The sequence below is a fragment of the Protobothrops mucrosquamatus genome, unplaced genomic scaffold (assembly GCF_001527695.2).
Source record: "Protobothrops mucrosquamatus isolate PMUCROS unplaced genomic scaffold, P.Mucros_1.0 scaffold1873, whole genome shotgun sequence".
Classification (NCBI taxonomy): Eukaryota; Metazoa; Chordata; class Lepidosauria; order Squamata; family Viperidae; genus Protobothrops; species Protobothrops mucrosquamatus.
This window is the reverse complement of record NW_015388002.1, coordinates 297215-321042: the sequence shown is the minus strand read 5'-3', so window position 1 is coordinate 321042 and position 23828 is coordinate 297215. Positions and strand designations below refer to the sequence as shown.

The 23828-nt window shown below is 45.8% G+C and overlaps 1 protein-coding gene across 1 annotated transcript in view; it reads left to right on the top strand.

Annotated features, from left to right (window-relative positions):
- The first annotated feature begins 15725 nt into the window (after positions 1 to 15725).
- The window catches only part of LOC107294226 (zinc finger MYND domain-containing protein 11-like), an 83064-nt gene continuing 74961 nt past the window's right edge, over positions 15726 to 23828 (top strand). Inside the window, exon 1 of the mRNA XM_015823439.1 lies at positions 15726 to 15881. Within this exon, the coding sequence (XP_015678925.1) occupies positions 15726 to 15881 (156 nt within the window). The remainder of the gene's footprint in view (positions 15882 to 23828) is intronic.

Below are 23828 nucleotides of genomic sequence, written 5' to 3'. Positions count from 1 at the left end.
CAACTCCCAAGCACCTGGATCGCTCTGTCTGCTCCCAAAAGTTACTCACGATCTCCCATAAGCAGAGGTTGAATCCGTGTCTGGCTTCGTTCATAGAATGGAGGCAGCCCGAAGCGCGGAGAAATCCCTGACTCTGGGGGAACTCACCTCCGCCCCCACAGCTATAAAACTGTGAGAGCTCGGGAGTTCTACCCCTATCAGGGAAACTCTCCCCCCTCCCCTTTGCCTGGGGAAGGGGATTCCAAGCCGCGGAGCAGCTGTTTGACGCTGCTCCTGCGGCTTTTACGCGTCCTCGGGGCGGGCGGCGAAAGGGAAAGCCGCCATCGGCACAGGAATTCAAACCGGAAGTCCTGAAAAAAGTGACTTATGACAATTTTTCACACTTATGACCGTTGCAGCATCCTCATGGTTACATGATTTACATTCAGATGCTTGACAACTGGTTCATATTTATGACATTTGCAGTGTCCAGGGGTCACTTGATCACCTTTTGCAACCTTCTGACAAGCAAAATCAATGAGGAAACCAGATTAACTTAACAACCATTGTCAAGGTTGAATTGCTAAGATGCTTGCTAACCTCTATAGCTGCTCAACTTGCCATAGAAACGGGGGAGGGGGAGTCTGGGAAAGAAATGGGAGTTACAGAAAGCTGTCTATGGACTGTGAGAACCAAGGTCATCCAAAGCAGGATTCTGGCAGAGAAGTGGACCGTTCCCATAACAAACAGAAAGAATGTGATTGGCCAACATGAATGCATGGTGGGTGGTTGGGGGTTATGAAAAGCTATTGTTAACTAACCAGAACTTCGTGTGGGAAAACTAAAGTTGATTTTACTTCTTCAGTGCCAGGATGTGTATTCAATAAAAAATTGTCTCTTATGGCACCTCAAGGCTGTAGAGTTTCTTTAATGTTGAATTCGCTAGCTGGAAGGTTGACATTAAATCAACTCTCATAAGTTATGAGTGCAGCCGACTCAGAGGCTTCTGAGAGGACTGTAGCATAATGGCATCGGGAGGAGAGAAGATCGAGACCGCAGCCAAATTGTGGCTGACCCTTCCTCGTGAAGCACCGGTGGCAGCAAAGCTGGACTCGAGGGTGGTAACATGGTCCAAGGTGAGAGCAAAGAAAATGGGGCAGCCGCAATTGCACGAAGAGGGGGCTGTGGCAGAATCCCTCTATGCTGTAAAGAAGACCCAACTGATGGGCGGCATGAAGAAGGCAGCTGAGTTGGAATTTCCTTTAGTCCCACCGGGGGTTGCTATAACCCAGGGAAGTGAGTGGAAGGCCAAGAGGGCTGCAGACTGGGAGGAATCAGCAGGATGGAAGCCGCTAACCACTTCCCTCAGCCCCTCAGTGGAGCTGTTGCGAGAAAAGTTTGGAGAACTGGATATGCGAGGAGTAGAACTGGTGAAATCCCCAGTCTGGGCAGCTGCCTTGTGGGTGGAGGTGCAAGGAGCGGAACATGCAAAATCCCCAGGCAGAGGAGCAGCACTGAAGACGGCCCCAGCTACGTCTTCACCTCCTCCCCGGTCTCAGCCAGCAGCACTGACCCAAGTGTGCCAGGGGCCGGCAGGAGGTGGGGGAACAGTGGGGACTGTACCAGTGGCTGCCAGGCAAGCCCCCCCCCCAATTCCTGCAGTGGTGGGAGTTCCAGCCCATGCCGCTCAACAGGCTGTGGTAGTGCCGCCCAGCTACCTGCTGGTACAGGATGATTGTGGGCCACCGCCCCTGAAGCCCACATTTGACAGGTGACCTGAGAAGCTTGCCTACTTCCTGAACCAGGTGTGGATCTACCTGGATCGACATGGGGCAGCATTCCCAGATGACATAGCCCGTGTGAACGCTATCGCAGAAAACCTGGAAGGGGATACTGCTGAATGGATGGTGGCGCTCCATGATGAGGGGGCTCCAGAGTTGGGAGATGCCAACACTTTCCTGTAAGGGCTCTGAGCAAGGTTCAGGGACCCCACCCAAGCCCACCGGGCAGAATCCGACATCCGCTCCATAAGGCAAGGGAACCGATCTGTGGCTGAGTATATTAGGGAGTTTCGCAGCATAGCTGGGAGACTGAGGGGGTGGCTGAAATGTCTGCTGGTCTACCAATTTTGTGATGGACTAAGCAGGGAGGTGTACCAGAACTGCCTACCCTGGGGGATCCCTGACAATCTCCAAGCCTGGTACCAACTGGCCACTACATTGGAGCTGGATCTAATGGAGTATTGGTGACATGCAGCTCCTGAGAGCTGCCATCGCCCTCACCAGGAAAAGCGCTGCCAGAGAGGGTCAGTGTCACCCTTCCAGAGCTTGCTGCCAATGCAGGAAGGAAGGTCACCAAGCGGCCAATTGCCTGGCCCCCCAACCTGCATCAATGCCCAGGGCTCCAAGCCAACACAAGCCGAAGAAGACTCCAAAAAAGACAAAGGAGAAAATGTGGGTGGCACAGCAGGTCGTGGAGGTCTCCCCCCAATCAAGTGAAGGGGAAGGAACTCTGACCACTGGAAAGTCTGGAGCTGTCTTCTATGAGAGCGACAGTGAAGGGGAAGTGACAGAATCAGAGACCAGTCATTGCAGGGTGCAAAGGTGTCTGACTGCCTTTCGCAGTGTTTATTGCTCTTATACAGTTTTTCCAAGCAGCAAAAGATAACATAGCAACAGCATAGCAACAGCACTTTTATTGGTGGATACTCCTTGTCAATCCTTAAGAATTTACCAGCCAGGGGCACCAGCCAGGGGCAGTTTTCTGCAACATCCTGTTGGTGTGAACTAGGTGAGATCATGTGAACTAGGTGAGATCATGTAGGTGAGATCATGTATTTGAGCCGAGGCAGTGTGCTGCACACGAACTCTACATGACCTCTATCTCTACAGGGAAGACAATCCGATGGTAAATGGAGCCATCACCCCACTGACTGCCCAGGTGGAGGTGGTAGTTCCCCAGTCAGGAGTAAGGGGGGCCTTCATGGCCCTGCTAGACTCGGGGTGCACCCGTTGCTTAATCAGCCCAAAAGTGGTGGGTTCATTGGGACTAAGGCTTAAGAGGCTGAAGCAACCCATGAAGTTAGAGCAGGTGGATGGCTCGCTCACAGAGGGGGTGCCTGCAACCTGCCTCACTGAGGCAGTGAACCTAAAAATGGGGAGCCACGAAGAGATTATCTAGGTTATTGTAGCCCCAAAGATGGCAGAGGGAATGATATTGAGGTTGTCATGGTGGAAAAAATGGAGTCCGTCAATTGACTGGGAAGGCAACAAGTGGCAACTAAGGGTTAAAGATGTGAAAGGACTGGGGGTGGAAAAGCCACCTAAAGCTAGGCAAACTCGATCAGCTGTGAAAATGAAAGCAGAGGCAATCAACACTTTAACTGAGAGCAGCCCTGTAGAGCCAAGCATTCCAAAGGAGTATTTGGACCTGGCAGAAGTCTTTAGCGAGTGGGGGTCACATGTGCTCCCTCCTCACCGCCCCACAGACTGTGCTATTGAATTGCTACTGGGGGCAAATCTCCCTAAGCCAAAAATGTACTCCATGACCCCAGGGGAGCTAGAGGAACTCTGAGCCTTTGTGGACAAGAACTTGGCCAGGGGCTTCATCCAGCCAACTAAATCCAAGGTGGCTGCACCAGTGCTCTTTAAGGAGAAAAAAGATGGATTGCTGAGATTATGCGTGTATTTTACAGTGATCAATGGAGTGTGCATGGAAAATATGTACCCCCTCCCCCTCATGAAAGACATCCTGGGGCATCTGTCCAAGGGGAAGGTATTCACCAAGTTGGATTTAAGAGAGGCGTATTATCGTGTGAGGATCAAGAAGGGAGATGAATGGAAGATTGCTTTCAACTGCTCTTTGGGATGCTACCAGTTCCGGGTGATGCCCTTTGGACTGCAGGGGGCACCAGCGGTGTTCATGCAGCTAATTAACAAGGTTCTGCATGATCATCTAAACAAGGGGGTGCTGGTCTACCTCGATGACATTCTCATTTACTCAGAAACAATGGAAGAACATGTGAAATTAGTAAGGGAGGTGTTGCAGAAGCTGCTTAAAGCCAAACTCTACACCAAACTACCCAAGTGTGACTTCCACAAGAAAAGCTTGGACTATTTAGGGTATCGCATATCAAGTGAGGGGGTGGAAATGGACCCTGGGAAAGTGAAAGCCATATTAGAGTGGGAAGCTCCCCGAACCCAGAGGCAGCTACAGAGCTTTCTGGGTTTTGCTAACTTCTACCAACAATTCATCCCCTCCTTTGCACAGATAGCCTTGCCTATTACTGAGCTGTTAAAAATGGGAGGGGGAGGGCTAAATCCCAAGGCAAGCCAGCCACTCAACTGGACTATGGACTGTGAAGCAGCTTTTGAAAAACTCAAGTGGCTTTTCTTGGCTGAGCCAACCCTTAAGCACCCGTACCCGACAGCGCCCTTCGTAATTCAAGCAGACGCTAGCGATGTAGCCATGGGGGCGGTTATGCTCCAAAAGAATTGAGAAGAGAAGCTCCAGCTGTGTGCCTATACCTCTCGCAAATTAAATGACACCCAGAGGCGCTGGGTAGTGTGGGAAAAGGAAGCTTATGTGGTCCGTTGGGTGTTGCTTATGTGGAGGCAGTTCTTGGAGGGCAGTAAAATCCCTTTCAAGGTGTGGACTGACCACAACAATTTAGAAGCCCTGAAGACCCCAAGAAAACAGTCCCCCAACCAGGTCCGATGGGCTCAGTATTTCAATCGATTTAACTTTACTCTTTGGTACCTGCCAGGGGGAAAAAAAATCTTGGCAGATGCACTATCATGCCTACCACAATACAAAAGCTCCAGGGAGGAAATAGTTAACACAATCATTCCCTCGGGGCAATTAGCAGTGCAAGGCTCTACGAGGCCAGTTCTGCCAGCTCCCCCTCAGCCAGCTGCCAACGAGATCACCCAAAACCTAAAAGAAGCCTTGGAATGGTTTAGAACCCATAAAGGTGACATGACGATGAAAGAGGGTCTGGCTTGGAAGGGTTCCAAACTGTACGTGCCACTCAACCTAAGAACCCAAATTTTGCAAAGGTGTCACGACATGAAGCCAGCTGGTCATTTTGGGCTTGTGAAGACCCTCCATTTAGCCAGGAGGCAATTGTGGTGGCTCAAGATGAACAAGGACATAGAGAACTATGTTGCTGGGTGCCCGACCTGCGCTTCAATGAAAAGACTGCCAGGAAAACCTCCTGGGTTGTTGCAGCTGGTGGCTAACCCCCACAGCCCATGGGAGGAGATAGCCATGGACTTCATTGTGGAACTGCCTGAGAGTTCTGGGAATACCGTAATCTAAACTGTGATTGACTTGTTTTCAAAGCAAGCGCATTTTGTGGTGTGCCCGAAGATCCCATCAGCTCGGACCTTAGCCAAACTGTTTGTGCAGCATATATATAGGCTGCATGGAGTCCCAAGGTGCATCATCTCTGACCGGGGGGGGGGGGTGCAGTTTACTGCAAAGTTTTGGCGGGAGTTTATCAAATTGATAGAGTCCTCACAGGGACTTAGCTCTGGGTTTCATCTGAATACCGGGGGTGGGGGGGGCAGAGAAAGCTTACCTTAAGCTAAGGCAGCCTTGCAAGAAATTGAGTCCTAAGTACATAGGACCTTTCCCAATTGTGAAAGTCATAAATCCAGTAACTGTGGAGTTACAGTTACCAAAAGAATTGAAGCAAGTTCACCCAGTGTTCCATTGCAACTCATTGAAACCATTCAAAAAGTCCAGCTTAAGACCAGAGGAACCCCCTCCTCCTATACTGGTAGAGGGGGAGAAGCATTATGAAATTAAGAAAATACTAGAGTCAAGGATTTCTAGGGGAAAGTTACAGTACCTAGTCCTGTGGAGAGGCTATCCCTTAGCAGATGCTGAGTGGGTAAAAGCCCAGGATGTTAAAGCTGATCGACTGATATGGAAGTTTCATGAGAAATACCCGCAATGTCCAAGGTGATTGTGTCTGAATGTTTGAATACGTGTACTTATTGTTTCCTTATGTCTATTTTTTTTCAGGGGGGTCGGCATGTCAAGGTTGAATTGCTAAGATGCTTGCTAACCTCTATAGCTTCTCAACTTGCCATAGAAACGGGGGAGTGGGAGTCTGGGAAAGAAACAGGAGTTTTAGGAAGCCGTCTATGGACTGTGAGAACCAAGGTTATCCAAAGCAGGTGTCTGGCAGAGAAGTGGACCCTTCCCATAACAAACAGAAAGAATGTGATTGGCCAACATGAACACATGGTGGGTGGGGGTTATAAAAAGCTATTAGTAACTAAGCAGAAGTTCGCGCGGGAAACTTAGAGTTGATTTTACTTCTTCAGTGCTGGGATGTGTATTCAATAAAAAAAATCTCTTATGGCACCTCAAGGCCGTAGAATTTCTTTAATGTTGAATTCGCTAGCTGGAAGGTTGACAACCGTGTTACTAATTTAACAACTGCAGTGATTCACTTAATAAATGTGGCAAGAAAAGTTGTAAAATGGGGCAAAACTCACTTAACAAATTTATCACTTAGCAACATAAATTTTGGGTTCAATTGTGGTCGAAGGTTGAGGACTACCTGTATTGCCTTTGACAGCCCTCAATGCCTTTCTCACTACCATTAGCCCTATGAAACCCCCCACCTGCCCCCCCTGAAATCTAACAGAAATCTGCCAAGTAAATACATGGACTTTGCTTATGTTTTTGGAGAGGAAGAAGCCTCAGTCCTCCCCCCACACAGATTGCAATTGTGCCATAAATCTGGTCCCTGGTGCCAAGATTCCCGCCAAGAGACAATACCAAACATCTACTAAAGAATTAGAAACGCTGAAACAATATTTGGACTCTAATTTGCAAAAGGGATTCATACAACCCTCCCAGTTTCCCGCCTCAGCTCCCACCTTCTTCATACCCAAGATGCAAGATCCCAGTGGGTCTAACAACAGTGGGAACCCCCCACTGAGAGTGTTCCTTAATTACAAAGCTTTGAACTCAGTGATAGTAAGAGACCATTATCCACTGTCATTAATTCCAGACCTATTACATAGACTGCAGAAAGCATACATTTTTACAAGACTAGACCTTCGCAATGCTTACAACCTCATTAGGATCAAAGAAGGCCATGAATACTTCACCGCCTTTGACACCAGATATGGCAAATTTGAATACACAGTGGTCCCTTTTGGACTAGTTAATGCCAGGGCCATATTTTCCAGATTCTTGAACCAAGTATTCTCAGACGTCATAAATAAATTCGGGGTACTCCATCTGGTCAGCATTTTGGTCAATTCTGAGGATGAGGCTCAGCACAAAGACCACATATGCACACTTCTCCATAGACTAAGAGATAACCATGTCTTTGCCAAGCCCAAAATATGTCTTCTTGGGTTACCATATTTCCACAAAAGATATCCAGATTGACCCCCAGAAGATCCAAGCAGTTCCAGACTGGCAAGCCCCTCGCACAGTCAAAGATGTCCAATGCTTCCTAGGCTTTGCTAACTTCTACAGGAAATTTATACCAGGTTTTGCTCATAAAGCCAAATCACTGACCCAACTTACTAAGAAAGGAGTTACATTTGCCTAGACTTACACACCAATTAGCATTCGAAGAGTTAAAGCAGCTTTTCACCCACCAGCTTCTCCTCCTTCACCCAGAGACATCGAAGAAGTTTGTCCTTCAAACAGATGCTTCAAATGTAGCCATTGGAGCTGTTCTTTTACAAGAGAGGGAGGGAAAAAACAGCCTTGTACCATGCGCCTTCTTTTCCAGAGCCTTGACTGCTCCAGAACTCAATTATGACATTTTTAATAAGGAACTTCTTGCCATTAAATCAGCATTCCAACACTGGAGACACTTCTAGAAGGCCCATGCTTTCCTATAGAGGTAAACACTGACCACAAGAATCTACAGTACACACTCTGCAACAAACCAAACTGCTTCTGCCCAGACAAATCAAATGGAGCCAATTCTTCTCACATTTTGATTTTTACATTAAACATGTCCCAGACTCCAAGAACTTAATGCCAGATGCACTCTCTTGTAAACTGGAATATTCTCTTGTTCAACAGACTCCAGCACCAACAACAATTCTACAACCTTCAAATTTCCAGCTTCACTAACCACCAGCCACTGAGAGGTTGGGAGCTGCCCAACCACACCAGGACTTAATCACCAGGATAAAGACTCAGCAACAATGAGATCACTTCTCACGGGCCAGGATAGATGACCTCAAGGAAACCCCAGCAGGTACTGTAACCCCGTTTGCAATGGAGGGAAGAGCCCTGAAACACAGAGGCAGAATAGTAGTTCCCTCCCCCCCCCCCCGTGCAGCGAAAAGGTACTGCAGCTTTCCCATGATAATCAAACAGCAGGATATGGGGGGAGGGGGTGTTCAAAACCCTGCACAGAACCTTAAGAGACTTTTGGTAGCCTAGCATGGCAGCAGACATCAAGGAATATGTGGCTTTTTGCCATACACTCAGAAGGGCCAAATCACTCCATCAAAGGCCAGCAGGGCTTTTGCAGCCGCTGCCAACACCCCCCATGGCATACAGTCTCTCTGGATTTCATCACTGATTTACCCCCTGTCCAAGGCTTCACTACCATTCTTGTGGTGGTAGTCCTTTTCACCAACATGATTCATTTCATACCCTGCAAGGGATTACCTAATGCCAAGGACATAGCCCATCTTTTTCTAGACCACGTCTTTCACTACCACGGTATGTTCTCAGCACTTGTTTCAGACAGAGGTGTACAATTCCAATCTAGGTTTTGGAAAGCACATTTCCAGCTACTAAATGTCAAGGTCAACCTCTCCTCAGCTCACCACCCTTTCACAAATGGGGAAGCTAAAAAATGAACCAGGTCCTCCAACAGTACTGGATGTGCTACAGCACCTACAGCCAAGACAACTGGCCATCATTATTGCCACTTACAGAATTCTCTTACAACAATTTGCTGCACTCATTGACTTCAATGATGCCATTTCAAGCCATGTACGGCACACATCCTAAAGTATTGCCAGACCACGCTGCACTGGACTCAACTGTCCCGGGGCAGTTGACTTCTTACGGGAGGCACTTGTTGCCCAATTACTTTTGAAACAGCAGCTCAAGGAAGCAAAACAGACTTAAAAGAAGGCAGCAGATGCCCATCGGCTGGAGGGCCCACCCATAGCAGTAGATGACAAGGTTTGGCTCTCCACCAAGTTCTTAGCCACTTCATGTCCTTCCAAGAAGCTGGATGCTAAATTTGTGCGACCATTCAAAGTTCAACAAATCAACACTGTAGCCTTTCAGCTCCAATTACCCCCATCAATGAAGGTGCATCCAGTATTTCACAGAGTGTTACTTTCCACAGATGCTCCCCCAAGCACAATACGATCCCAGCACCCCCCTCCACCGCCAGTCATAGTAGAGGGAGAATCAGAATATGAGGTGGAAGAAATCCTAGACTCTAGGAAAAGAGGCAAAGACATTCAGTACTTGATTCATTGGAAAGGCTACCCTGTTGCAGATTGATCCTGGGAAAATGCACAGTATGCTCATGCCCCTGATTTAGTTTGTCAATTTCACCAACACTTCCCCGACAAGCCAAGGCTTACCAAGCTACCAGCCCCCTGCCCAATTTCGCCTGGGGATCCTGTTGAGGAAGAGGGTTAACCCCCTCTGCATTTCTCCGAGGGGAGGCGGGACACTCGCCTACAATAGGGCTTCCACGTCTGGCCTTCAATTCCCAGGAAGGGGAGGAGAGAGAACCTCTAACAATGTTTTTCTGTTATAGCAACCACCACCTGGCTCGCCAGCTCCTTCAGAGGAGGGGGAGGCGGATTCCTTTGAGACTGCTTCCCTTCCACCCCTGTCAAGTTCCCAAGAGAACTCACACTTTGAAGACAGAATGCAGGAGGGGGAAAGCAGCATAGAAGAACCCATGGAAGAGTAGGGGGAGCAAGTTGGAGGGGTGGGTGATGTAGGAGATGACCAGGCTACTGTGTGGTATCCCAAGGGGGATTATTGTGGTGCAGAGTTTTAGTTTTATTGTTTTATTTATTTATTGGTTGTATGGTTGTTGTAAGCTGCCCAGAGTTGCTTAAGATGGGAGGCTGAGCCCGAGGGAGGGGTCAAATGCATCATCAGTCATGAGTCCCTTCATGCCCACAAGATATCCAAATCCAGCCCACCTTGAATTCCTTTGACTCTTATCTACCACCAATTTGCTTTTACCATTAGTAGTTCAGATTCTTGTAGAGAGCATAAGATTGCAATAAATTTTTATACTCATTTGAACTGCCTGGATTTTTGGATGGATGGATGGGAAGAAAGAGAGAGTTGGGTAGCCTAAAATCTGAAAAATTAAACACATAAATATTTTGGTTTTTTTAAACACTTCAGCAGATAGTACCAAGCACATGGCTAGAATCAGTTCTGAATTAATGCAGTTATTTGGTGGTTCCCCATTTGTCTATTAATGGCTAGCTAGCCTAGCTAATGAATTACAGTAAAGATGTCAACACTACAAATGAGCATGGCTGCAGCCATTTTTCTTCTCATTCTAGGTTGCCACATAGCATGGAGGGAGGGGGTTGCCCAGGTGCTTCGTTAATCAAAATTATCTTTTGTCCCGTGGGAACCAAGGTCATCAGCTGCTCCTGAGACTAGGGACTGGGTGTTGCATAAAAAGCCCGCCAAATAATCATATTGGGGAATGTAGTTGCTTGCATAGTTTTATGGGTGGGACATTTAACTTTGTATTGGGAAATTATTACTTGTGTATTCAGACTTGGTTTCACTCTTGACCATGCCAATACTTTGTAACTAATAAACATGTTCTTTGAGGAATTTGCAAGCCTCGGAGTTCTGCTTTATTCGTCTCTGTCTGTTGGAACCACGACAAAAGATTTTTATGGCTCACTCTTTCCTTCATTCCCAACTGATTTAGGGGAATGGTTTCTCAACAGTTCTTCAATGGAACTTATTAGGCTAGTTCTGTTTGACAATCCTTGCCCACTATGTTTAGATCTGTGGCTCTCAAAATGGATGGAATGACATCTCCAGCATTGGATTTATTACTGATAGGCAGAGACTAAATGAGATGAAAGAGTACTGGACTGTTTCTTTATGTAATAGTAGGATAATTCTTCCCTTCTTTCACCAGCTCACCACAAAGCAAAGACTGAATTTTCTTGGAAAAAACCACATCTGCATCATGACTTACACATGTTTGTGGGGGGTGAATGGGAGTGGGTGGAGGGGGATGACAGAGCACTTGGCTCTGGGAAGAGGGAGGTCAGGGAGGGGGGATGATCACCTTGGGGGTGTAGGGCAGGACAGTGCATCAGAGTGGTGACGGGCATGGGGTGCTACGGGAGCCAGTGTGCAGGCAGTTACAGGGAAGACACCCCCATGTGTAGTATTGGTGGTATGTTCTGGCCCCCTGAGCTCATTCCCAGTTCCTGGACAGCATACCCTCGGTGGCCCTGAGGTTCAGCTGCTGCTACTGAATGCCCGGTCGGTCAATAATAAGACTCCCCTTATCCAAGATCTTATTGAGGAGTGAGTCAACCTGGCATGCATTACTGAGACCTGGGTAACTCTGGAAGAGGGAGATCCCCTCTTGGATATATGTCCAGCTGTGTTTAGGGTTTGGCACAAGCCGAGACCCCAAGGCAGGGGAGGTGGGATGGCAGTGGTCATCAGAGTGTCTTTTGGCCTTCAGGGGCCTTGCTCCTCAAGTCTCTGGTTATGAGACCTTGTTTCTGAAGCTGGTCTCACAGGATCAGTTGGGATTGTTGCTAGCATACCAGCCTCCCTGCCTGACCTGCTAGAGGCCATCTCAGGGCTCTTGGTGGAGTTCCCCAGACTTATGGTTCTGGGAGACTTCAACCTGCCATCCCTGGGTATGGCCTCGGAAGCAGCCCAGGAGTTCATGACCACCATGGCGGTCATGGGCCTATCCCAGATCATCACGGATCCGACGTGGGATGGTGGTCACACACCAGATATGATTTTCTTGTTGGAGCAATGGCAACACAACCTGGTGGGGGATCTATCATTATCCCCCTTATCATGATCACATCATGCCCTGATGTGCCTCAGATTCTCTTTTGCTGCACCCCTCCACAGGGAGGCTGGGCCTATTTGTATGGTCTGCCCCCAGCAACTGGTGGACCCGATGAGGTCACCACTTGCCAGTTAGATTTTTGTTCTTCCTGGATGGTGAAAGCCACCAGGACGGTGACTAGCAGGTGGGTTCAAGCACTGATTAATACATCACTACAGGAGGGGACATTTCTGGGGCCCTTTAAGGAGACCCTAGTTCACCCCCTCCTCAAAAAACCATCACTTGATCCCACCTGCCTGAACTATTTCCATCCAGTTTCCAATCTTCCCTTTTAGGGAAGGTTGTAGAAAAGGTAGTGGCCTGGCAACTTCAGAGAGTCCTGGATGAAACAAATTATCTGGACCCCTTTCAGTCAGGATTCAGGGCCGGTTGTGGGACAGAAATAGCATTAGTCGTGTTTGTTGATGATCTTTGGCGAGAGCAGGATGGGGGTAATACAACCATCCTTGCTCTCCTTGACCTCTCAGTGACCTTCAATACCATCGGCCATGGTATCCTTTTGGGCTGGTTACGGGGGCTGGGCGGCACAGTGTTGTGCTTGTTCGGCTCCTTTCTCCAAGGCTGGTTGCAATCAGTGTTAATAGGCATTGAGAGATCCAGCCCTCGGCTGTTATTTTGTGGTGTGCCACAGGGCTCAGTACTCTCTCCACTCTTCTTTAACATCTACATGAAGCTGCTGAGTGAGATCATCCATCACCATGGGTTGAGGTATCATCAGTATGCTGATGATACTCAGCTCTACATCTTCACCCCTGGTGACCCAAGTGATACTGTAGCTGCACTCTCGCGATGCCTGGAGGCTGTGGGGGCCTGTTTGGGGGACAACAGGCTTTGGCTGAACCCTAGCAAAACAGATCCTATCTGCAACATGGGCTTTCTTTTGAACTCATGTCTCTTGTTCAAAGAGCAGGTGGCAGTCACACCTAGGAGAGCCTTTGCACAAGTTTGTGTTGTGCACCAGTTGCAGCCTTTCCTGGATCAGGAGTCCCTGCACTCAGTCACTCAAGCCCTAGTCATCTCACGTTTCGACTATTGCAACACGCTCTACATGGGGCTACCCTTGAAGAGCATTCAGAAGCTACAGCTGGCGCAGAGTGCAGCAGTGCAGGCAATTTTGGGGGTCCCAAGGGTGGCCCATGTGACACCACTGCCCTGTGAGTTGCACTGGCTGCTGGTTTGCTTCTGGGTGCAATTCAAAGTGTTGGTCATCACCTTTAAAGCCCTGCATGGCATGGGGCCAGTCTACCTGAGGAACTATCTCACCCCAATAGGACTGGCCCACCCCACCCGCGCTGGCAGAGGGGGCATACTGCAGATCCTGTCAGCCAAGGAATTTCTGCTGGCAGGATCCAGGGGAAGAACCTTCTCTGCCATGGTGCCTGCCCTCTGGAACATCTTACCCCCTGAGGTGAGATTGGCTCCCACCCTACTGACTTTTCATAAGAGCCTTAAGACTTCTGCCAGATGACTTGGGAACATAATGAGGGAGCTTCATGCTGGAGGTGGTTGACTATTTAAAACTTAATACCACCTCCCGCCACCCCGTGTGTTCGGCTTTTATATTGTACGCCAACCAGAGACACTGGATATGAGAATGGGTGGCAACTAAACTAAACTAAACTAAACTAAACTAAACTAAACTAAACTAAACTAAACTAAACTAAACTAAACTAAACTAAACTAAACTAAACTAAACTAAACTAAACTAAACTTTGTTACCAAAATTAATTGTTTCTTTGCTTAGCTAATTTAATTGTGACCTGGTTTGGAACCATGCAATTTTGAGGGATTGATTCCATTTGTACAGTGAGGGAAAAAAATATTTGATCCCCTGCTGATTTTGTACGTTTGCCCACTGACAGAGAAATGATCGGTCTATAATTTTAATGGTAGATTTATTTTAACAGTGAGAGACAGAATAATAACAACAAAATCCAGAAAAACGCATTTCAAAAAAGTTATAAATTGATTTGTATTTTAATGAGTGAAATAAGTAGTTGACCCCTTCGCAAAACATGACTTAGTACTTGGTGGCAAAACCCTTGTTGGCAATCACAGAGGTCAGACGTTTCTTGTAGTTGGCCACCAGGTTTGCACACATCTCAGGAGGGATTTTGTCCCACTCCTCTTTGCAGATCCTCTCCAAGTCATCAAGGTTTCGAGGATGAGGTTTGGTAGCTCGAACCTTCAGCTCCCTCCACAGATTTTCTATGGGATTAAGGTTTGGAGACTGGCTAGGCCACTCCAGGACCTTAATGTGGTTCTTCTTGAGCCACTCCTTTGTTTCCTTGGCCCTGTGTTTTGGGTCATTGCCATACTGGAATACCCATCCACGACCCATTTTTAGTGCCCCGGCTGAGGGAAGGAGGTTCTCACCCAAGATTTGACGGTACATGGCCCCGTCCATCATCCCTTTGATGTGGTGAAGTCCTGTCCCCTTAGCAGAAAAACACCCCCAAAGCATAATGTTTCCACCTCCATGTTTGACGGTGGGGATGGTGTTCTTGGGGTCACAGGCAGCATTCCTCCTCCTCCAAACATGGCGAGTTGAGTTGATGCCAAAGAGCTTGATTTTGGTCTCATCTGACCACAACACTTTAACCCAGTTCTCCTCTGAATCATTCAGATGTTCATTGGTAAACTTCAGACGGGCCTGTACATGTACTTTCTTGAGCAGGGGGACCTTGCGGGCGCTGCAGGATTTCAGTCCTTCACGGCGTAGTGTGTTACCAATTGTTTTCTTGGTGACTATGGTCCCAGCTGCCTTGAGATCATTGACAATATCCTCCCGTGTAGTTCTGGGCTGATTCCTCACTGTTCTCATTATCATTGAAACTCCACGAGGTGAGATCTTGCATGGAGCCCCAGACCGAGGGAGATTGAGTTATTTTGTGTTTCTTCCATTTGTGAATAATCGCACCAAATGTTGTCACCTTCTCACCAAGCTGCTTGGCGATACTCTTGTGTAGCCAATTCCAGCCTTGTGTAGTTCTACAATCTTGTCCCTGACATCCTTGGACAGCTCTTTGGTCTTGGCCATGGTGGAGAGTTTGGAATCTGATAGATTGATTGCTTCTGTGGACAGGTGTCTTTTATACAGGTAACAAGCTGAGATTAGTAGCAATCCCTTTAAGAGAGTGCTCCTAATCTCAGCTCGTTACCTGTATAAAAGATACCTGGGAGCCAGAAATCTTGCTGATTGATAGGGGATCAAATACTTATTTCACTCATTAAAATGCAAATCAATTTATAACTTTTTTGAAATGCATTTTCTGGATTTGTTTTGTTATTCTGTCTCTCACTGTTAAAATAAACCTACCGTTAAAATTATAGGCTGATCATTTCTTTGTCAGTGGACAAATGTACAAAATCAGCAGGGGATCAAATAATTTTTTCCCTCACTATATCTCGGTTTTCTACTCAATTGAGCTTTAAATGACCTTTTGTAACGGATACTGTATATTCAGTGTAACACATTAAGAGATATTAAAATAAAGGGAAGGGAGAAGGACCAGGAAAGAACCAGACTACATTACATAATTTTAAAATTGTTGGACTCACACTATAAAGAATATCCAGATACTAAGATGATTTTGTAAACACTTGTTTCTGTTTTCTTTGTAGATACATGTCTCGAGTTCACAGTATGCATCCCAAGGAGACCATGCGTCAGCTTAGTTTAGCAGTAAAGGATGGCCTTGTTGTCGAAACCTTGACTGTGGGATGCAAGGGTTCAAAAGCTGGTATTGAGCAAGAAGGATACTGGCTGCCTGGGGATGAGATTGTGAGTATATTTTCTACAAGTCTTTCCATCACATTTCCTGGAATGTTGACTTGGAATTCTTAGTATGAGCCAATGTGCATAGTCTTAAAAAAGTTTTATTTTTTAAATTCAAAATGAAGTAGAAAGCTGGTTTCTAAATTACCTCATGCAGCTGTAGGCATTTTGTTTTACAGCACAGCATGCTTACGGTTGAAGGTAATTATTGCCTGCATAACGGCTTCAGAGGTGAATTAAGTGTATTTTTTAAAATACATCCTAATGAATATACAGTGAGGGAAAAAAGTATTTGATCCCCTGCTGATTTTGTACGTTTGCCCACTGACAAAGAAATGACCAGACTATAATTTTAATGGTAGGTTTATTTTAACAGTGAGAGACAGAACAACAACCAAAAAATCCAGAAAAACGCATTTCAAAAAAGTTATAAATTGATTTGCATTTTAATGAGTGAAATAAGTATTTGATCCCCTATCAATCAGCAAGATTTCTGGCTCCCAGGTATCTTTTATACAGGTAACGAGCTGAGATTAGGAGCACTCTCTTAAAGGGAGTGCTCCTATTCTCAGCTTGTTACCTGTGTAAAAGACACCTGTCCACAGAAGCAATCAATCTATCAGATTCCAAACTCTCCGCCATGGCCAAGACCAAAGAGCTGTCCAAGGATGTCAGGGACAAGATTGTAGACCTACACAAGGCTGGAAAGGGCTAAAAGACTATCGCCAAGCAGCTTGGTGAGAAGGTGACAACAGTTGGTGCGATTATTCACAAATGGAAGAAACACAAAATAACTCAGTCTCCCTCGGTCTGGGGCTCCATGCAAGATCTCACCTCGTGGAGTTTCAATGATCATGAGAACGGTGAGGAATCAGCCCAGAACTACATGGGAGGGTCTTGTCAATGATCTCAAGGCAGCTGGGACCATAGTCACCAAGAAAACAATTGGTAACACACTACACTGTGAAGGACTGAAATCCTGCAGCACCCGCAAGGTCCCTCTGCTCAAGAAAGCACATGCACAGGTCTGTTTGAAGTTTTGTGATGACCTAGGGCACGGCACAGAGGCAATGCAGTCAGCTGGCAATTCAAACCGCCCTTTAATTGCTCCAAATTTTCCCCAAATGCTCCAACGTTTCTGGCAAGCCCCAGAACAAAGTAAGACACACACACCTTCAGAAGCCTCTGGCTGCAAGTAGTTTCACATACAGTTAGATTAGAAGAGTAATTTACTCAAGGCCACGTAGATAACAAGGAATGAAACATACATCCAAAATCTAACGAGTCTGTGGAAATACAAGCTTGCCTGAGCAGTTTCAGAAGAGAAGCCAAAATACAATCCGAGGTCTTTGAACACAAATCAAGTTTGTCAGCCAGTCCAATGGTCAGAGTTTCAGGGTTTCCAAGCAGAAATCACAACACCGAACAAGAGATCAGAGAGTTGTTTCCAAGATCAGCAACAGCACACAAAACTCCAAGAAATCAGCATTTGTTCCCAACAAATGCCCCTCCCCACAGCGTCTCCTTAAGTCTCAGTCTCCAGGTGTGCCTTGTGGAGAGGGGCGGGGTGCTCTCCTCCTGAGTAGTCAAGCCTGCCTGCGTTGTTCCCTCCTTCTCTCCACTCTCCGTGCTCTAGGATCAGGAGGGGGTGGCCCTTGCTCATTACCTGAGCTCTGTCTCTCATGTTCATCCTGTGCCAATCCTGAAAGGCCCTGGCCTGCCTTGGCCTGCTCTTCCCCACATTCCTCTGAAGCCACAGACACCTCTCCCTCGACCTCCATAGGGTCCCGTTCCAGCTCATTTTCCTTAGCAGATTCAGGCAGGACAAGTTTGCCAATGAACATTTGAATGATTCAGAGGAGAACTGGAAAATCTTGTGGTCAGATGGGACCAAAATCGAGCTCTTTGGCATCAACTCAACTCGCCGTGTTTAGAGGAGGAGGAATGCTGCCTGTGACCCCAAGAACACCATCCCCACCGTCAAACATGGAGGTGGAAACATTATGCTTTGGGGTTTTTTTTCTGCTAAGGGGACAGGACAACTTCACCACATCAAAGGGACGATGGACGGGGCCATGTACCATCAAATCTTGGGTGAGAACCTCCTTCCCTCAGCCAGGGCATTGAAAATGGGTTGTGGATGGGTATTCCAGCATGACAATGACCCAAAACACAGGGCCAAGGGAACAAAGGAGTGGCTCAAGAATATGCACATTAAGGTCTTAGAGTGGCCTAGCCAGTCTCCAAACCTTAATCCCATAGAAAATCTGTGGAGGGAGCTGAAGGTTTGATCTACCAAACCTCAGCCTCGAAACCTTGATGACTTGGAGAGGATCTGCAAAGAGGAATGGGACAAAATCCCTCCTGAGATGTATGCAAACCAGGTGGCCAACTACAAGAAACGTCTGACCTCTGTGATTGCCAACAAGGGTTTTGCCACCAAGTACTAAGTCATGTTTTGCGAAGGGGTCAACTACTTTTTTCACTCATTAAAATACAAATCAATTTATAACTTTTTTGAAGTGTGTTTTTCTGTATTTTTTTGTTGTTCTGTCTCTCACTATTAAAATAAACCTACCATTAAAATTATAGACTGATCATTTCTTTGTCAGTGGGCAAATGTACAAAATCAGCAGGGGATCAAATACTTTTCCCCCTCACTGTACTTTAATGATCAAAGAGGGTGTTACACTAGAAATATAACTCTCCCCAATCCATAAGCATGTGACAGCAAAATGACAAAATGTGCCACCGTCACGAGGTGAGGTGACGCAGGTGGGGGGGGTGGAGCTGCCCCACGCGGCCCACACCTGTGCACCTCGGGACCCAGCAGCCACGCCAACCCGGCCCCACCACATCCCTTGCCTTGTCTCGTGGCCACACTGGCCTGCCGGATGCGCCAGGGCAAGCAGACGGTTGCCGTGAGGCGTGGTGAGGTAGGCGGCGGGGTGGGGGTGGCCTGGCTGCGGGGCCCTGAGGGGTGTGGGTGCAGGGGCACGTGGGGCAGCTCCACCCCCCCCACCTGCCTCGCCTCACTTCGCGGCGGTGGCAGCGGCCCACCAGACACGCCACACGGCCGCCTGCCCCATTGCAGCTGTGGGCAAGCAGATGGTGGAATGGAGTGGGCCGGGCTGGTGGTAGCAGCTCTCCCACTCACCTGCGCTGCATGGGCTTCGCAGCCCCAGAGTGCACCGGCCAAGGGGCCGGTGGGCTACAGCTGCTGCTGGACATTGTCAGCCCCCGCGCGCTCGCCCCTCCTATGCGCACGCCAACGGTGTCTCAAGTTCATTGGTTTATATACGGTACCTTTACCTCTCGTCCAAAGGCGCCCGCTTGGGTACAGTATGTACAATACTTAATTATAATTTATATTATCATTTATTTTAAGTATTAATGTTAATAATATTTATTTACATTTAATTATATATTAATATTATTTTATAATTCAATACATCTGTCGTGTGTTGCAACAGACGTCTGGCTGACTATCTTAACTGGGGCTTATTTTTGGCGTAGGGCTTATATTACGAGCACCCTGAAAAATCATGCTAGGGCTTATTTTCTGGTTGGGTCTTATTTTGGGGAAAACACGGTATGTTCTGACTTCACACTGTTCAGTTGGCTTTATCATCAGTAAATATCATTCAGCAAGTAATTATTTTAACAAAACTCTGTGTCCAGTCTATTCAACCTAATGGATAGGATCAGCTTTGGTGTGTCAGTTGAACAGAAGAGTTCAGACTTTCTCAGGGACTGCACCATACCAGAAATAACTAGATCCAGTTTATGAGAATTTGAAGTTACTATTTTGTATTTAATAGATTTTATTTATCAGTTATAAGAAAAAATATGACAAAACACCTAAATACACTTAAAAAACCCTCACACACGACTCCTCCCCCAATGGCTGCTGTAGGGTGAGAGTTTTCTTTCTCTTACCCATGATCTGCTGTGTTTGCTGCCAGAGCTGGTTTTTTGGCAGCCTTGCTCCCTGGATTTGATGGGGGCACTTAGGAAAGACCCGAGATGACTTTTGGACAGCTGCGGACCCACCCAGGAGGAGGAATCTTGAAGATTGCAACTGCCTGTGAGGGAGTAGCTGAAAAGTCAAGGGCCTTTTACACCTCTTCCTATTTGTAAGCAAGCCGGGGCTTTTAATTTTCACTTTCTGAACTTTTGCTTTTGCTTTTTGTTTTTAAATGTTAATTGACTGTTTGAATGCTGATTTATTTCAACCCCTGCTGGATTATTTCTGTTTTCTTTTTTGTTTTCCTTCTTTGATTTATTTTACTGTTCTCATTAATTTCTGCCTTTCATATGGAAACACGCATGTGACTTTGGATTTGTACTTTATTAACTTGCAAAAACATTTTGGATCAAATGGCCAAAAAATATCTTCCGTGTCTTTTTCGCTCCCTCCCTGCTCCCTCCTTGCTTTGAGCCAACAATAGATCATATTGCAGAGAGAAGGAGGAGGCTGACACCCAAGGGGGAAAACAGACTCTGGCTAACAAGATGCAATCCTTAGCTGATTTTTTTTCAAAAAGGTTTGATGAACTTATAAACTTGGTGCAAAACATTTTAAAAAAACATTACATTTTTTTAAGCCTACAAGAAGAACTTATTTTTAAAGCAGCAGATTCGTTGGGAAGAAATACAGATATGGAAATAACACAGATGGTAGAGAACATCAAGAAGAAGAAAAGTGATTTCACAGCCATAAACTGTCCAGGAAGAAATATAGACTCAGAAATTATAGAGCCTGGGCATCAAGCAGAAATGATAGAGCTGACTCCACACACCTCCCGGAAGCTTAACACTGTACTTTGATATAATAGCAGAGAACTCTCTGGGTCGACTAGTGGCAAATGGTTTTTCTTCAAGGGGTTTGATGCAGAGTGGGAAATGGATTTAATACATCTAATTGAGGAACAATTTTATCTGGAATTTTAGGGGAAGATAGATTGGTTTTGGAGACTGGACCTATTGTATTCAATCAATCAGCAATTGATAAGAAATAGTATAAAAAAACAAACTTGGATATTTGATCCAGGACCAATTAAGTTTAATATTTGGGAAGATTAGGGACTGAAGTTGTGGTAAATTTTCTACGAGTTGATTACAATAACAGCTTGTTAACAGAGGGTTTTGGAATTTCAACTTTGACTTTCTCCTATTACTGTTCACAATTTTTATTACTTTTATATTCTTACATAATACATTCATTATTATTGTATTTTCTGTTAACTACTTTGTTATTAATATAGTTTACCAATGACAGGCTAACAATTTGTAAGTAAATTTAGTAGTTTAAGAGTTTAAAATTCTTTTGGCCTGTTTTACAAGGGGTGGGAAACCAAAATTGTTGTAATATACCAATCAGCATTCAATTAGGGAGGATGTTATGTGTACATGTGTTGTTGTTTTTTAAGACACTTTTTGTTAATGTCTTTTTTGTTGTGTTTTTGTTGTTTTTTAAAATATTTTGGTGTTTTGTATTTTAAACTTTTTTCAATAAACTATTTTTTTTGCAAAAAAACCCCCCTCAAACACAATTTTAAAAAAATGTTTGAACTTAAAGAAAAAAAGAGGTAGATGCAGTTGGAGTTAAAAATCCTTAGATGCAACACAGCAAGAAGGCCAGCTATCAGTAATATATTAATGATTTCACATTGGAGAATGTTAACTGTTTGCTTATTTAATTTATTTAGTTAACCAATCCTCATGTGGATATCCCAGTGAAATTAACTGGAGCAGCAAAAGATCTGGTAGTTACCTTTTATTTCAGTTGGTTTCATATAAAAGATATGAATAGAATTATGCTAAAACCTTTTATTTTGAAATTGGTTCTTTTCCGTGAATGTAATTTTCTTCTCTGGATAATCAGATTTGCATAAAGAAGAAAAGAGTACAACATGAGAAAGTTAATGAAAATTAACATTCTGGTAGTCTTTGGTAAATAATAGAACCAAAAATTTAAAATATCCATGTTCTCTTTTTTCTGAAATATACTTTGACTAAAAAGCTTAAGTTCTATAGATTGAATATATCTTGCAAGGAAATAGTTGACAAACAGAAGTCAGCACAATAGGTAAGATGAAATATAAAAGTCCAGTTTACAAATTATGAGTTCTGTGTAGCTATTACATCATCAAACGTATAATCGTGCTTAATATTTTTCTATGCCTATGTATCAAAGTAAAAATAGATAAGGAAGTAGTGAGTATTCACACACAACATATCTCTGTAGGAATGGAATCTACATTGCCTCAAAGTATGAACAAAAAATTGAGTACCAAGTATAATCAACTGACACCTCCAAATGGGTCTAGTGTTTTTGAAAAACAACATATACCAATATAAACATTTTTCTAGGAAGGGACTTTTTTCAGCTTATATGGTAGTTTTCATTTAATGGAAGAAGTGGAAATCTGGCACTCATGATCATTAAAATGTTTTCCACTATACATCCATAATGGTTTTGGTTTGTGATGGGTTATGTCCTCTGCATTTAAGGACAAATTCAGAACAATAACAATTAAAATTATAATATGCATTGTGTCTGTGGAGGCTCAGATTTCAGTTACTGTGTAATTGGAAGAGTAAAAGGTTTGATCATTTAAGTTGGACTTAGATTGATTATACATGGGATGGAGCCTCTGTTTACTTGGTCTAATGGAAAATTTCCCTATTAATATAAAGAAATTGCATTAATAACCCACATATGATTATAAATAAAAGTAAAATAAGTATTTAAAATTACTATCCTAAAGGATTAGTGATTCTGAGGTGCTTTATTTCACAAAGCAGTTTTTACTGTTTTGGGAAGACTCATTCTTTCAACGAATAACAAGTATCTTATGATTTCTGTAGTTATCCTTAAGCTTAAAGAATCAAAATGAGCTCAAAACGTTTTGACACCCAAAGCAGTGCAGACCTTGAAAAGGGTATCCAGGGCCTTAGGGGCTACATAAAATTGTTGGTATGTTGATACTTAATAATCCTGTCTTCCCAAAGTACCATATGTGTTGTTTTTGGAGTTACATTAGACTGCTTGACCTACAGTTGAAAAGTGCCTCTAGAACAGTGTTTCTCAACCTTGGCCACTTTAAGACGTGCAGACTTCAACTCCCAGGAGTCTCCAGCCAGCCATAAAGTCCTTAAATTGGCCAAGATTGAGAAACATTGCCCTAGAACATCTATTTAACGTATATACTCGAGTATAAGTCGACCCGAATATAAGCCGAGGGACCTATTTTTCCTCAAAGAACTGGGAAAAAATGGTGACTCGCGTATAAGCCGAGGGGGCATTTTTCAGCACACACATTTTTCTGACTGGGCGGGCGGGCGAGAGAGGCGGGCAGAAAAAAAGGGGGGGGGGGAAATCCACACACGCTCGCGCAGGGAAAGGGAAACGGGTGGGCCGGCCGGCTCCCCTCTCCTCTTTGTGTGTGTGTGTGTTTGTCTCTCTCTCTCTCTCTCTCAATTCTCCCCCACCCCAAAAGCGGGGAGGGGGCGACCTTACAAAAGGGAGGGGGCTTCTCCCGGTTGCGGAGAAGGCTGGAGGTGCGCCTTTCTCGGCCAGCCCGGGTAAATTCGGCCGTATTCTTCAATACGGGCCGGCCCCAGCAGTTCCGGCCTCGGCCTCCCTAGCCCTGTCGGTGAGCGCCCGGCAGGGCGCAGTGTCGCCAGGCCTACCCCCTTCGCGCGAGGCGTCTGGCGTTCCCCCTCGCGCTTGGCTGCGTCGGCCCGGGGTATTCCGTCCGGAAGGGAAGGGGGGAGGGCCGTACCTGGAGCATCACAGGCCGGGGCGATGCCAGGAACGAGCTGGGCGGCGGCGGCGGGAACGAGCCGGGCGGTGGCGGCGGCGGCAGGAACACGCTGGGCAGCGGCGGCGGCAATGAGCGCGGCGGCGGCGGGAACGAGCCGGGCGGCGGCGGCGGCAGGAACACG